Source organism: Pelobates fuscus, chromosome 1 (assembly GCF_036172605.1).
Source record: "Pelobates fuscus isolate aPelFus1 chromosome 1, aPelFus1.pri, whole genome shotgun sequence".
Taxonomy (NCBI): Eukaryota; Metazoa; Chordata; class Amphibia; order Anura; family Pelobatidae; genus Pelobates; species Pelobates fuscus.
In genome coordinates, this window is record NC_086317.1 from 477,142,607 (window position 1) to 477,159,009 (window position 16,403).

The window sequence follows — 16,403 nt, forward strand, 5'->3', positions numbered from 1 at the left end:
CCTGCAAATAATTTAATCTTTATATTGCACTAGCTGAATGTACACCAAACATATATATTTCTCAGATATGATACTGAAATGATTTCTGGTGGCCCCCAAACTGGTCCAGATTGGTTCAGGTTGCCTATAGTGGAAATTATTTGTATATTAAAACAGGAATCTTTCTTAAAAGAACATTTACGTTCAGAATATATACATGTATACTTAAAGGACCACTATAGTGCCAGGAAAACAAGGGGGAGGAAGGGGTTAATCCTTTTTTCCAGCGTCGGGCTCCCTCGGCACTGGGGACTCTACTCCCTCTTCTGATGTCATTGGCTGAATGCGCGTGCGTGGCAAGAGCTGTGCGCACATTCAGCCAGTCCATAGGAAAGCATTCTCAATGCTTTCCTATGGACGCTGGCGTCTTCTCACTGTGAAAATCAGGCGGAAGCGCCTCTAGCGGCTGTCAATGAGACAGCCACTAGAGGCTGGATTAACCATATTGCAAACATAGCAGTTTCTCTGAAACTGCTATGTTTACAGAAAAAAGGGTTAAACCTAGCTGGACCTGGCACCCAGACCACTTTATTAAGCTGAAGTGGTGTGGGTGCCTATAGTGGTCCTTTAACGTTACTTAGTTTTACGGTTTCCTCTTAAATTGTTAAATTAAGAGTTTTATTTACCTCTATCGTCTGGCACGCCAGTCTTGCCATGGCTGCCTCTCCTCCCCAGCTGAGATTACCATTAGAACAGAGTGTGCTGATGCAGGAAGGGTCATTTTCTCATAAAAGGCATCAAGCTGTATCAGCTCTGATCAGGGCCAGATTAAGAGCCCGGTGGGCCTGGTGCTAACAATTATTATGGGGCCTACTTACAGAATCCTATCGACCAAAAACAATAAAACATTCATACCTCCCAAGCGTCATGTTTCTGATGGATATGGTGTTGGAGGAAAACTCAAAGAATGCAGCTATAAGAAAACACATACCCTATGCTAATCTCTCTCTAATTTATGCTTTCATCTTTCAAGTAAATCCATAACCCCTAACAGCAGTGTCCAGTGAAGCAGGAAGTCAATGGACAGGGTAAAAGGGTGGTCCACTGACGCGAATCACATGACCAGAACTGCCAAAAGGGGCGAACATGCCTAAAAAGGGGGCATGTCTGTCCAAAGAATTGGAAGGCCAGCCTGGCATCAGTGTCCCTATGTATCACAGTGTCAGTGTCCCCATGTCGCCCAGTCCCCTAGTCTCCCAGTGTCTCAGAGTCCTCATTTCTCCCCGTGTCCCCATGTCTGTGTTTTCCGTGTCACTAGGATACAGGGGGGACACAGAGAAATGGGGACACAGTGAGACATGGGAACACTGAGACACATGGGGGCACTGAGACACTTGAGGACACAGACACTTGGGGACACTTGTGGATACAGGCATGGAGACACTGGGAGACATGGAGACACTGGGAGACATTTGGGGACACTGGGAGACATTTGGGGACACTGGGAAAAATGGGGACACAGACACTAGGGACACAGAGACGTGGGGACACAGACACTGGGAGACATAGGGACACAGACATTTGGGGACAATAAGACACTAGGAACACTGAGACATGGGAACACAGACAGTGGCAGACTAGGGGACACTGGGAGACATGGGGACACATACACTAGGGACACTGACTGGGAGGCATGGGAATACTGAGACACTTGGGGACACTGGGAGATTTGGGGACACCGGTAGCCATGGGGACACTGTGTCCCTAGTGTCTCCATGTCCCAACATGTCTCCCAATGTCCCTATGTCTGCCTTTCCCCCCCACCCTTCCCTTCCCTTCCCTGAGCTGTAGTCTGTCTCTGCAGGCTCGGAGCTTCTGCCTGAACTCTCTGTGCTGTGTATCTGCTCCCCTGCGGATCAGTGAGTGAGAGAGGCAGGGAGGAATATGCTGTAACTTCCTATCCCTGCCTCTCTCCATACACAGTGACCCCTACAAGCTGGTGCTGGTATTGCAGAGTAATCTCCATTTATACTGAGAAAAAATATCTGCATTTGTATTGCCGGTAAATACCGACACGGTGTCAGGGCTCCGTGGGCAGCGGTGAGGGGAGGCTGCAATCCGCTCGCAGCACTCACCCTCGGTCCGTCGCTGCCCGCGGTCCCCCCTCCTCTTACCGTTCGGCGAGCGGCGTCCTCTCCTCTTGACACGCCGCTCGCGTCCTCTCCTTCTCCTCCCCCCAGCGGCAGCATGTCTAATGCTGCAGGCTGGGAGCCGGCACCCATATCAGTACGCCGGGGTCACTCACGTGACCCGGCGTTAAAGCGACAGTACAAAAATCACAGTGGGGGGTATAGATACCCCCCACGCGTGTTTGTTAATTCTGATTGGAAGTTATCCAATCAGAATTAAGGCTAGGATATTTATACTTACCTTTCCTGCCTCTCGGTGCCCTGTTGTGGTCTTTGCTTTATGTATTGATACTGAACGTGTGCTTTCTGGTTACGTACTCTCTGGCTTGTTATACTGACTTTGTGACTTTCTCCTACCCTTTGACCTCGGCTTTTTTCCTCGTTATTCTGTTTTCTGGTTCCCCTTACTCGGCTTATCTCCTGACTATTCTGTGTGTGCTTAGCCCGGCCACTCTAAGGTCCGGTACTGCACACTTTCTGTGTGTGTGTCTGTGTGTGTGTTAGCGTGTTGGGTTCCCCGAATCGTGACACACGGTCAGGCAGCCTCAAATACTGTCTGTGCTGGTAAAATACCAGTCAGGTGGCAAACCAAAGAGTAGTGAGTAAAAAAAAAAAGAAAATGTTTTTTTTTTTTTTTTAAATGGGCCTATTCCATGGGCCTGGAGCTGCAGCTGGGGGTTGGTGGGGGGGGAGGACAATAGGTTCCCCCCCATTCTAATTTAGGGCCCCCACCGGCCGCTCAGGGGTGGGGGCCGGGGGGAGGACAATAGGTCCCCTCCTTATTGTTATTTAGGGCTCCCATCCACCGCTCAGGGGTGGGGGCACTGGGGTTTTGTGAACAGTGAGCAGCCACAGGCTGCTCACTGTTCAGTAGACATGCCCCTACTCGTGGTATAGCGATAGGGGCATTCGGGAGATTTTAATCTCTCTTATGCTATTATGGGGGTCATATTGACCCCCATAGAGTGAGGTAGGACATAGGGGGGCTTAGGAAGTGGCAGGGAGCACAGCTCCCCGCCGCTTCTATCTTTACATTTTACAAGGGAGGAGCTGCGAGCCAGTAGCTCCCTCCTTGTAATAAACTGAACAAACGAACACTGATATTCGGTGTTTGTTTGTTCGTCTGACATTTCTATTCATTCATTCGTCTTTCTGATGAATGAATAGATTAAATACCCGTTCGCATGCCCGAGTGTTTAACTGGGAATGTGCTAGAATCTCACAACGCTATCTAGATGGCGGCGATGAGACCTATATTCTAGTAGACAGCCATTAGAGGAGGAGTTAACCCTCCAATGTAATTATTGCAGTTTATGAAAACTGCAATAATTACACTTGCAGGGTTAAGGGTAGTGGGAGTTGGCACCCAGACCACTCCAATGGGCAGAAGTGGTGTGGGTGCCTGGAGTGTCCCTTTAAGGGGAAATCCAAAGGCAGGATCAGACAAGAGGCAGAAGTCAGGGCTGGCAGCGGAGTAACGTAGTCAGTAAAGCAGGCAGATGTCAGAGTCCAGAAATCAGTCAGCAGAGCAGCAAAGATCCAGCAAGAAAACCCGAACAAACAAAATGATCATATCCTAGGTTTCAGGCAGAACTGGCTTTTACAGCCTTCTAATTAGGAGCAGCTGACCCTAATTGGTCAGCACTGCTCCATCCAGGCAAGGAGTCAGGAGGATGAAGCAGACAAATACCAAAGCCCCCTGGTGGATAGCATGGTAGAGAACCCAACTAGGATGCTGGAGCTGTGGGTGCACCTTGACAGATGTGTTGAAAAACACAGTCTGTTTAATGACATTGTGATTATATAATTGTGTAGCTTGCAGTCTATTATAGCTCTTCCATTAGCACCAGTAACATATGCAAAAAAAAAACCACAAAGACAAATCCAAAAATGACACTCCATGATGAGGATTGTATTATAAATGTGTTTACAAATAAAGCACATTATGTTCACTTTTGAATTTTGTGCTATATGGCCCATCTGTCCATTCACAATAAGCACATGTATTTAAGAGTCGAAATACAGCCATGAGACCTTCATCAGGCTTATGCTAACCTCAATCAAATTAGAATCCAGTGAGTTTGGATCCGGCAGAGATTGTATTCTATAACTCCGCTTACATATCATCATATCTCACTGCCCATATCTCATTATATAATAGGCATGTGCATGGTGAAAATATTCGGCTCGGTTCGGGACTTCAGCAATTCAGCACTTCGAAACTTCGGCCACTTCGGATATTAGACACTTCAGAACTTCAGAACTTCAGCACTTCGGCAACTTCGGAACTCCGGCATTTCTGGACTTTTCTTGCAGCCGCTTGGTAGATAACTCCCTAATTCCCACGGTATTAGGGAGTTATCTACCAAAGGGCTGAAAGACCTAAATTGGTCTTTCAGCCAAATTTACTAATACTAAGTAAAAATTAGTTAGTAAATTGTGCCCCTACTCGCTATACCGCGAGTAGGGGCATGTCTAGTAAACAGTGAGCAGCCTGTGGCTGCTCACTGTTAAAAAAAAAAGGAAATAATAAAAAAAAAGGATCCCCCCTCCCTGAGCGGTGGGTGGGGGCCCTAAAGTAAAAAAGGGGGGGAGGACCTATTGTACTCCCCACTGGCCCCCACTCCTGAGCGGCGGGTGGGGGCCCTAAATAAAAATTGGGGGGGGACCTAATGTCCTCCCCCCTAGCCCCCACCCCTGAGTGGTGGGTGGGGGCCCTAAACAAGAATAAGGGGGGGCTAATGTCCTCCCCCTGGCCCCCACCCCTGAGCGGTGGGTGGGGGCCCTAAACAAGAATAAGGGGGGGACCTAATGTCCCCCTGAGCGGTGGGTGGGGGCCCTAAATACAAATTGGGGGGGACCTAATGTCCTCCCCCCTGGCCCCCACCCCTGAGCGGTGGGTGGGGGCCCTAAAGAAGAATAAGGGGGGACCTAATGTCCCCCTGAGCGGTGGGTGGGGGCCCTAAATGAAAATGTAATCCCCCTCCCCCACAGGTGACTAGGGGTCGCCAAACCCCTAGTCACCCCCTCCCCTAAAAAATAAACCCATACCTACCCCCCTCACCCTAAAAATAATGAGGGGGGACCTTTAACTAAGTACCTGTAAAAATAAACATAAACTTACCATATGATGTTTTCTTTCTTCTAAAATCTTTTTTTTTCAGCCCCAAAAAAGGCCAAATAAAAATTCATAATAACCGACGCAATAAAAAAAAAAAAAAGAAAACGAGTGCAAAAAAAATAATCCATCTTCAACCATGGAGGGCTCCGCGTAGACTGAGCTCTGCAGGGTTGGGGAAGGCTTATAAAGCCTTGCCCCACCCTTCAATTAGGCTCAGAGCACTCTGATTGGTGGGTTTAAGCCATCCAATCAGAGTACTCTGACAGGTAAATGAAGAGACTGACAGGTAAGTCTCTACATTTACCTGTCACAGCACTCTGATTGGTTGGTTTGAAATCCACCAATCAGAGTGCTCTGTGTCATTTTACACAGCGTGGGAAAGTTCTTTGGAATTTTCCCACGCTGTGTAATTTGACTCATAACTCTCTGATTGGTGGATTAAGTAACCAATCAGAGAGTTATGAGTCAAATTACACAACATGTGAAAATTCCAAAGAAGAAGGGACGGGGCTTGAGCCTCATGGCGGCAGGACGTGCTTTGGCTGAGCTCTGGGCCTGATCTCCCTTCCAAGCCAACTTTCATGATAAACAGCCCGCTTGTAAGCCTAAGACCGAGACCTGCCTGTTCCAGTAGCCGGTGGCTGAACCCGGAGCCGACCGATCGGTATTGTTCTGTGCTCATAGCGGTGATCTAGTAGAGGCCTGTTGGAGTTACCCGGCGGGAGAGACAGCCACTCTTCCGACCAGGCGACTGCTGCACCTTCAATCATTAACCCCGAGGTCCCATTCCCTCCCCCCTCTGGATCGGGGGGGTTATCCCGGCCCCCCCTGGCAAGAAGCCTGCACTATCGCAAAGCCCAAAAAACTATCACACCATCACGCAAGATGGCGTTGGAGCCCAACACCACGCTGCCCAGGCCTCCGTCTGCCCTGGGACATTCGCATGCTGCTGACTGCCTCATGTAGAGACTCGACAATATCCTTGAACGCTTATGGAAAACATTGGAAGCATGCCAGTCAAACACTGCAAAAAAGAACCCAGAAGGGAACTGGAGGAGAGAGAGACCGGCAGAATGTGGGCCCCTTCATGGTGATCAGCCTAATCGAGCAAACATACCTACTACCACACGCCACACTCTCATCACTCAACTGCAGGACTCTGCTACACTGCATCATAAGGGCACGCGGTGGACAGCCAGACAAGAGGTGAGCAGACCCCTCTCTAGCAAAGCACTCAACACAGAAACCACCTTCACTCACAGTAACAACAGTAACAACATCACCCGTTCAGACGGAGGGTCGTCCGCTGAGGGAGGCACAGGTTTAACAAGGCACTCCATGCACTCCGAAAGGGGAAGTACTGGGACTCTGGAAGCCTCCGTGCCCGCGGCCAGCAGATGCCAGCCCATTTGAAATCCTCTGACCAGCAAAGCACAGTCCCACACTCAAGGCCTCATGCAGGCAACCACAAGGTTTACAGGGATACAGCACAGCCACCTGCCGGTGAAAGACACAGACAGAGAGCCCCTCCAGGGTCCATCGGAGATGGAAACATACCGAGGCACCAACTCTGCCACTATCCCTGGCACACCTGCCAAGCCTCAAGAGCCGGCATCGGCTGAACAGAGTGCATTGAACTAGAAATGCTTGATACCTCATGTGTTTCCCTTTTTCCTTTCTTGTTTTCACTAGTTACTCATGTTTTCCCCTATCCATGATCCAATGGCATTAAGCTCAGGCACACTGACACAGCCTGTATATTTTGGATGTGTGCAGCGGTGCTTGGATAGGCGAAGATGCATTTTTCCGCCCCCCCCCCCCCCCCAAAAAACATCTTCACCTATGTGCCTCTTAACCAGCCCCTCTTCCCTCCCCGACCATTAGTGGTCCCTTCCCTTCCCTGTCCCTTAGTGTTCTTCTCCCCTCCCCCCTCTTTTCCCTGTCTCTTGGTGTTTCTCTCCCATTCCCTCCCTGTCCCTTGGTGCACCCCACACCCCTTTAGTGGTCACACTGCCCTTCCTGGTGTGCCTCCTACCTCTACTGTTGCATTGTCGAGCAGAGCAGATCCCCTAAAGGAGCTTCAGTTTTCTGTACCCGGCCGGACTGACAGGGAGTGCTCTCTCTGTGAGCACCTCCTGTCAGTCTGGCCAGGTACAGGAAACAGAAGCTCCTGTACCGCGCTCCGCTCCGCTACACTCTGTACACACTGACAGTCACACACTCAATGACAAACACACAGATGTCACTGACAGACACAGATTCATTGATCTGACACACACTCATTCATTGACACTGACAGACCCACACTGATTGACACTCATTGACAGACACACTGATAGTCACACACAGACTCAATGACAAACATACTTTCACTGATTTGACAGACACACTCATCATACACTGACAGAAACACTCATACACTCACATGCACACACACTCATACAATCACTCACAGACACACACACAGATGCACTCACACATACACACACACTCAGTCACTTACAGACACACGCTGTCACTTACAGACACACGCTGTCACTCACAGACAGACGCTGTCACTCACAGACACACACGCTGTCACTCACAGACACACGCTGTCACTCACAGACACACACGCTGTCACTCACAGACAGACGCTGTCACTCACAGACGCACACTCTGTCACTCACAGACGCACACTCTGTCACTCACAGACACACACGCTGTCACTCACAGACACACACTCTGTCACTCGCAGACACACTCTGTCACTCACAGACACACACTCTGTCACTCACAGACACAGACTCTGTCACTCACAGACACACACGCTGTCACTCACAGACACACACTCTGTCACTCACAGGCACACACTCTGTCACTCACAGACACACACTCTGTCACTTACAGACACACGCTGTCACTCACAGACACACATTCTGTCACTCACAGACACACACACTGGTACTCACAGACACACACGCTGTCACTCACAGACACACACGCTGTCACTCACAGACATAGACACACACACAGACACATCACATACATTCACTAAGTATTTTAGAAATACACATTTTCCACCCAGCCTCCCTACCTGGAGAGCTGGTGTGGATGATGAATCATTCCCTGGGGTGGGGGCCAGCGGGGATGACATTAGGTCCCCCCCCCCCCCAATTTTTATTTAGGGCCCCCACCCACCGCTCAGGGGTGGGGGCCGGTGGGGAGGACAATAGGTGGGAATTAGGGAGTTATCTACTTATTCATTCCAGTCATTACATGACTGGCTAAGTAACTTACATTTTATATGAATGTATGGTACTTGATTGTTGTAAGTGTTGCAAATGCTTACAGCTGAATCCTGTCTATGTTTGTATACTTTTTATTTGAAATTGTATGCAATGTAACATTCTTCTTCTTTCACTGGGTAAGTATATTAGTACTTAGGCAATACTGTGCTTTGTAACTTCAGCACTTTGACACCTCGGAACTTCGGCAACTTCGGAACTTCGGCACTTCCACAATTCGGCACTTCCACAATTCGGCACTTCGGCACTACTACACTTCGGAAATTCAGTAATTCAGCACTTTGGAAATTCGGCACTTCGGCAATTCAGCCATTCCGACATTCGGAAGCATCTGAATGTCCGAATTACCCGAAATTCGGCCGAATTTTAGTTCGGAGTGAAACGAATTGCACATGTCTATTATATAATGAATACACTAATTATTATTGTGCGAAATGTTATTTTTATTTATTTATGGTGGCCTTATTCTCTCTCTTACTTTGTACTCAGGGCCTCATTAGTTCCTGTATTTTCCTTTGGGGAGAATGAACTCTTTGACCAAGTTGAAAATCCAAGGGGCTCGTGGCTCAGAACAATCCAGGAGAAGTTACAGAAAATCATGGGCGTGGCATTGCCACTCTTTCACGCCCGTGGCGTCTTCCAGTACAGTTTTGGGCTCCTTCCCTACAGAAAGCCAGTGTGTACTGTAGGTAAGTAAGTCACAACTTGCCAACCGTTTGTTTTGTGAAGTTGTCATACCTAGTGATGTCGCGAACATAAAATTTTCCGTTCGCAAACGGTGAACGCGAACTTCCGCAAATGTTCGCGAACGGGCGAACCCGGCGAACCGCCATAGACTTCAATAGGCAGGCGAATTTTAAAACCCACAGGGACTCTTTCTGGCCACAATAGTGATGGAAAAGTTGTTTCAAGGGGAATAACACCTGGACTGTGGCATGCCGGAGGGGGATCCATGGCAAAACTCCCATGGAAAATGACATAGTTGATGCAGAGTCTGGTTTTAATCCATAAAGGGTATAAATCACCTAACATTACTAAATTGTTTGGAATAACGTGCTTTAAAACATCAGGTATGATGTTGTATCGATCAGGTAGTGTAAGGGTTAAGCAGCTTCACAGTGACAGACCAAACTCCCCGTTTAACGCACCGCAAACAACCGCAAACAGTCTATTTGCACAACCGCAAACTCCCCATTTGCACAAGGTTGGATACCAAGCTAGCCATGTCCCGTTCCTTGTCCTCACTGATGTAATTGAAGGTCTCTTCCTCCACTCAGCCATGTACAACACCAAGGGTCCCCGAAAGGTGACAACAAGCCCCCTGTTTTTTTTTTTTGTTTTTTTTAAATGTACACTACTGTTACACCAGATATGAGTTGCACTGGTGTGACACTGTGCCCTGGCAGGCCCTGAAATGCACACGTGTGAAGGAAACTGACTACTATTATTTCACAGTCAAATTTCTAGTTTTTTTTTTAATGTACACTACTGTTACACCAGATATGAGTTGCACTGGTGTGACACTGTGCCTTGGCAGGCCCTGAAACGCACACGTGTGAAGGAAACTGACTGCTATTATATTACAGTCAAAAAAGTTTTTGTTTTTTTTTAAATGCAAGCTATTGTGACAGCAGATATGAGTGGTGGCACTGGGACCACCTTAAAAATATTGGATATCGCTAAAAATCTGGATCACTATATACTTTCTCTACAAACCTCTAAAACGAACCAAAACTACTCATCCATCCGCTATACCACTTTATCCCACCTAGAACTAGTGCCCAGTTAAAATACTTGACTCTTACTTACCCACACTTAGTCATGCCACACACATTTCACCACTACTCTCACTGAATCCCTCTGACTACGGCTAAATTCATCTTCTACATCAGAACACTACTCCTAAGATTGGGTTGTATCCATGTCTCGGGTCTTTCATTTAGAATAGGGGCAGCTTCGGTCTCCTTCAACACTGACACTCCAGTGCATATTATTAAAAGATCGGGCAGATGGAAATCCTCAGTCTACAACTGATATATTCCTCATCCCGAGAAAGAAGTGAGGAAAGCTTTTAAAAGTTTGGCTTTGTAAATTTGATGCAATAAGTGTGTTTTTCTTTAATACCTTTTTACCCTCTTTGCATGAGCCCGATTTACATATATTACTAATATGTTTCTGAACATATATATTATATTATTCACTCACTCACTCACTCACTCTCTGGGCCTGCCTAAGACATCATGCTGCCTAGGTCCAGGGCCGCCATCAGGGGGTGACAACCATAACGGTTGTCACGGGCCCAGCGGCCCTGGGGGGCCCGGACTGCTCTGGCAGTCCTGGGCCCCACTTTCTTTCTCTGCACACACAGATAGCGAATATCGCTATCTATGTGTGCAGCCGTGGGCCCCCCGCTCCCTGTTACCGCAGAGGGGGCCCAGGCAGCACACAGCTTCTCCTCTCTTCTCTCTTGTAATAACTCTCGCGAGACCCGGTTGCCATGGCAACGCTCCGCGGGTCTCGCGAGAATTATTGGATGAGAGGAGAGAAGAGTAGAAGCTGTGTGCTGCCTGGGCCCCATCTGCGGTAACAGGGAGCGGGGGGCCCCCACCGGACCACCAGGGATCATGGAATCTCCCCCCTACCTGGACAAAGGTAAGCAGGGAGGGGGGAGAAACATGTAATTAAATTAAAAAAAAAAAAATATGTAAAAAAATTTCCCCCGTCCTCTGAGTCCCACCGGGTGGCCCATGCACTTAGGGCCACCCGGGGGGCTTGTATCAGCAGGGGCCCGGTCGGGCGCTCTTTCCCTTTAACACCGCGACCGGGCCCCTTGCTTTCCGGCAGCCGGCTGGGAGGAAGTGACAGCCGCAAGTCACTTCCTCCCATAAAGAGAGGAGCTGCATGGAAGGTGGCAGGAGGAGTCGCGAGGGAGAGAGGACGAGGCTGCAGTGAGGATGGGGGATCCTCACTCCCATCATCCTCAGGCACCACACTGGACCCCAGGGAATCCACCCTCCAGCAAAAGGTAGGAAACTGGAGGGTGGTTTTAAAAATGTACATTTTACATGTGTGTCAGTATGTCTGTGTGTCAGTATGTCTGTGTGTGTGTCAGTATGTCTGTGTGTGTGTCAGTATGTCTGTGTGTCAGTATGTCTGTGTGTGTGTGTCAGTATGTCTGTTTGTCTGTGTGTCAATATATCTGTCTGTGTGTCTGTATATGTCTGTTTGTCTGTGTGTCAGTATGTCTGTTTGTCTGTGTGTCTGTGTGTCAATATATCTGTGTGTGTCAGTAGGTCTGTCTGTGTGTCAATATATTTGTGTGTGTGTCAGTATGTCTATGTGTGTGTCAGTATGTCTGTCAGTGCATGTGCATGCATGTGTCAGTCTCTGTATGTGTCTGTGTGTCTGTCAGTATATCAGTCTGTGTGTGTCAGTATATGTGCCTGTATGTGTGTCAGTATTTCTCAGTGTATATGGGTGTCAGTGTGTCTGTCAGTGTGTGTGTGTGTGTGTCAGTATCTCAGTCAGTGTATGTGCCTGTGTGTGGGTGTCAGTATTTCTGTCAGTGTATGTGTGTCAGTATGTTGATCAGTGTGTGTGTCAGTATGTCTGTATATGTGCCTGTGTGTCAGTATGTCTGTATATGAGCCTGTGTGTGTCTGTCAGTACGTCTACCAGTGTATGTGTCTGTGTGTGTCAATATATGTACCTGTGTGTCAGTATGTCTGTCAGTGTATGTGCCTGCTTATCTGTATGTAGTCAGTGTATGTATCTGTGTATCTGCTTGTGTGTCAGAGTATGTACCTGTGCAACTTTATATACAAATACACCCCTCCATTCAAACTTCAACACTAGCACACTCCTACATTCAAAAACAAACACTACACGTAAATGCACACTTGCATTCAAACTCCAGTACCACATACAAACACATTCACACAAACATACTTCATACAAACACATGCTTACATTCAAACACACAAAACAGTGCTAAATACAACCCTGCAAGCATGCGAAATTGGTAGAGCCCCAGCTGTCAAAGCATTGTTGGAGTTGCACGACAGATGGGGTTCTACCTTTAGTCCAATCTTGCAATTGGGTGTCCCAATAAAATTCATTCTATTTTAGTGCCGCCACTGCATTGGGATGGATGCCGTGATTGCATACCAGGGAGTGAGGGGCGATGGCGGCAGGGCCCAGGGGGCCCAAGCAAACGCTTGCCCAGGGTCCAGTCGTTATTAAAGACGGCCCTGCACACACACACTGCATACACTGACACAACACACACACTGCATACACTGACACAACACACACTCTGCATACACTAACACAACATACACACACTGCATACACTAACACAACACACACTCTGCATACACTAACACAACACACACTGCATACACTAACACAGCACACTCTGCATACACTGACACAACACACACTGCATACACTAACACAACACACTCTGCATACACTGACACAACACACACTCTGCAAACACTGACACAACACACACTCTGCAAACACTGACACAACACACACTGCATACACGAATACAACACACACTGCATACACTAATACATTAATACAATACACACACTGCATTCACTAATACAACATGCACTCTGCATACACTACACACTAACACACTCACTGCATCCACTATACTGACACACACTCTGCATTCACTACACTAACACACACTCTGCATCCGCTACACACTAACACACTCTCTGCATTCACTACACATTAACACTCTGCATTCACTACACATTAACACTCTGCATTCACTACACTAACACACACTCTGCATCCGCTACACATTAACACACACTCTGCATTCACTACAAATTTACACACACTATATTCACTACACCCTAACACACACTCTGCATTCACTACACCCTAACACACACTCTGCATTTATTACACACTAACACACACTCTGCATTTATTACACACTAACATACACTCTGCATTAACTAAACTATGCACACACTCTGGATTCACTATACTGACACACACTCTGCATTCACTACACTAACATACACTCTGCATTAACTGTACACACAGCATCCACTACACAAACATCCTTTATTCGCAGTACACACACTACATTCAACACAAATTGAAACACTCTGCATTCACTATACACAGACACTGCGTCTAATACACACACTACATCCACTACAGACACTGCATCCACTAAACACATTTTATCTAGTACATACAAACACTACATCCACTACACAAACACACACTACATCACTGTACACACACTACATCCACTACTCAAACACTCTCTGCATTCACTACACATTAACACTCTGCATTCACTACACTAACACACACTCTGCATCCGCTACACACTAACACACCCCCTGCATTCACTACACATTAACACACTCTGCATTCACTACACTAACACACACTCTGCATCCGCTACACACTAACACACCCTCTGCATTCACTACACATTAACACACTCTGCATTCACTACACTAACACACACTCTGCATCCGCTACACACTAACACACCCTCTGCATTCACTACACATTAACACACTCTGCATTCACTACACTAACACACACACTCTGCATCCGCTACACACTAACACACTCTCTGCATTCACTGCACTAACACACACACTACATTCATTACACTGACACACTCTGCATTCACTACACACTAACACACACTCTGCATTCATTACACACTAACACACACTCTGCATTCACTAAACTATGCACACACTCTGCATTCACTAAACTATGCACACACTCTGGATTCACTATACTGACACACACTCTGCATTAACTGTACACACAGCATCCACTACACAAACATCCTGTATTCACAGTACACACACTACATCCACCATAAATTGAAACACTCTGCATTCACTAAACACAGACACTGCGTCTAATACACACACTACATCCACTACACACATTTCATATAGTACATACAAACACTACATCCACTACACAAACACACACTAAATCACTGTACACACACTACATCCACTACTCAAACACACTCTGCGTTCACTATACACACTGCATCCGCTACACAAACACACACTCTGCATTCACTGCACAAACAGTATCTAATACACACAAACACTACATCCATTACACACATTCTAATTTACTTCCACCATACACACCACATTCAGTCCTGCATCATTGTCAGCGGACTAGGTCGGGCGTGGGCGGGCCCGGGAGGGAGGGGGGGGGGGGGGAGGCCCAGACCTTGTGCTTTGTCAGGGGCCCCAAAATTTCTGATGGCAGCCCTGCCTAAGTCCAACGATAAATGACTATGGGGGATAATGTATAATAAACACAGGTTACTGGCTATGGGAGGGATAATGTATAATAAACACAGGTTACTGGCTATGGGAGGGATAATGTATAATAAACACAGGTTACTGGCTATGGGAGGATAATGTGTAATAAACACAGGTTACTGGCTATGGGAGGATAATGTATAATAAACACAGGTTACTGGCTATGGGGAGGATAATGTATAATAAACACAGGTTACTGGCTATGGGAGGATAATGTAGAAACATAGAAACATAGAATGTGATGGCAGATAAGAACCATTCGGCCCATCTAGTCTGCCCAATTTTCTAAATACTTTAATTAGTCTCTGGCCTTATCTTATAGTTAGGATAGCCTTATGCCTATCCCACGCATGCTTAAACTCCTTTACTTTGTTAACCTCTGCCACTTCAGCTGGAAGGCTATTCCATGCATCCACTACCCTCTATACTTCCTGGTATTATTTTTAAACCTTTTTCCCTCTAATTTAAGACTATGTCCACTTGTTGTGGTAGTTTTTCTTCTTTTAAATATAGTCTCCTCCTTTACTGTGTTGATTCCCTTTATGTATTTAAATGTTTCTATCATATCCCCCCCGGTCTCGTCTTTCCTCCAAGCTATATATGTTAAGATCCTCTAACCTTTCCTGGTAAGTTTTATCCTGCAATCCATGAACCAGTTTAGTAGCCCTTCTCTGAACTCTCTCTAAGGTATCAATATCCTTCTGAAGATACGGTCTCCACTACTGCGTACAATACTCCAAGTGAGGTCTCACCAGTGTTTTGTACAATGGCATGAGCACTTCCCTCTTTCTACTGCTAATACCTCTCCCTATACAACCAAGCATTCTGCTAGCATTTCCTGCTGCTCTGTTACATTGTCTGCCTACCTTTAAGTCATCACAAATAATCACCGCCAAATCCCTTTCCTCAGATGTTGAGGTTAGGACTCTATCAAATATTCTGTACTCTGCCCTTGGGTTTTTACGTCCAAGATGCATTATCTTGCACTTATCCACATTAAATGTCAGTTGCCACAACTCTGACCATTTTTCTAGTTTACCTAAATCATTAGCCATTTGGCTTATCCCTCCTGGAACATCAACCCTGTTACATATCTGAGTATCATCAGCAAAAAGACATACCTTACCATCAAGACCTTCTGCAATATCACTAATAAAAATATTAAAGAGAATGGGTCCAAGTACAGATCCCTGAGGTACCCCACTGGTGACAAGCCCAAGCTTCGAATATACTCCATTGACTACAACCCTCTGTTGCCTGTCACTCAGCCACTGCCTCACCCATTCAACAATTGGAATCCAAACTTAAAGATTGCAGTTTATTGATAAGCCTTCTATGTGCAACAGTGTCAAAAGCCTTACTGAAATCTAGGTAAGCAATGTCTACTGCACCAACCTGATCTATATTTTTAGTTACCCAATCAAAAAAATCAATAAGATTAGTTTGGCATGATCTCCCTGAAGTAAACCCATGTTGT

General features: G+C 46.8%; 1 protein-coding gene across 1 annotated transcript in view; it reads left to right on the forward strand.

Annotated features, from left to right (window-relative positions):
• Positions 1–16,403, forward strand: part of MOGAT2 (monoacylglycerol O-acyltransferase 2) — a 108,317-nt gene that overhangs the window by 74,347 nt on the left and 17,567 nt on the right. Inside the window, exon 5 of the mRNA XM_063432300.1 lies at positions 9,066–9,265. Within this exon, the coding sequence (XP_063288370.1) occupies positions 9,066–9,265 (200 nt within the window). The remainder of the gene's footprint in view (positions 1–9,065; positions 9,266–16,403) is intronic.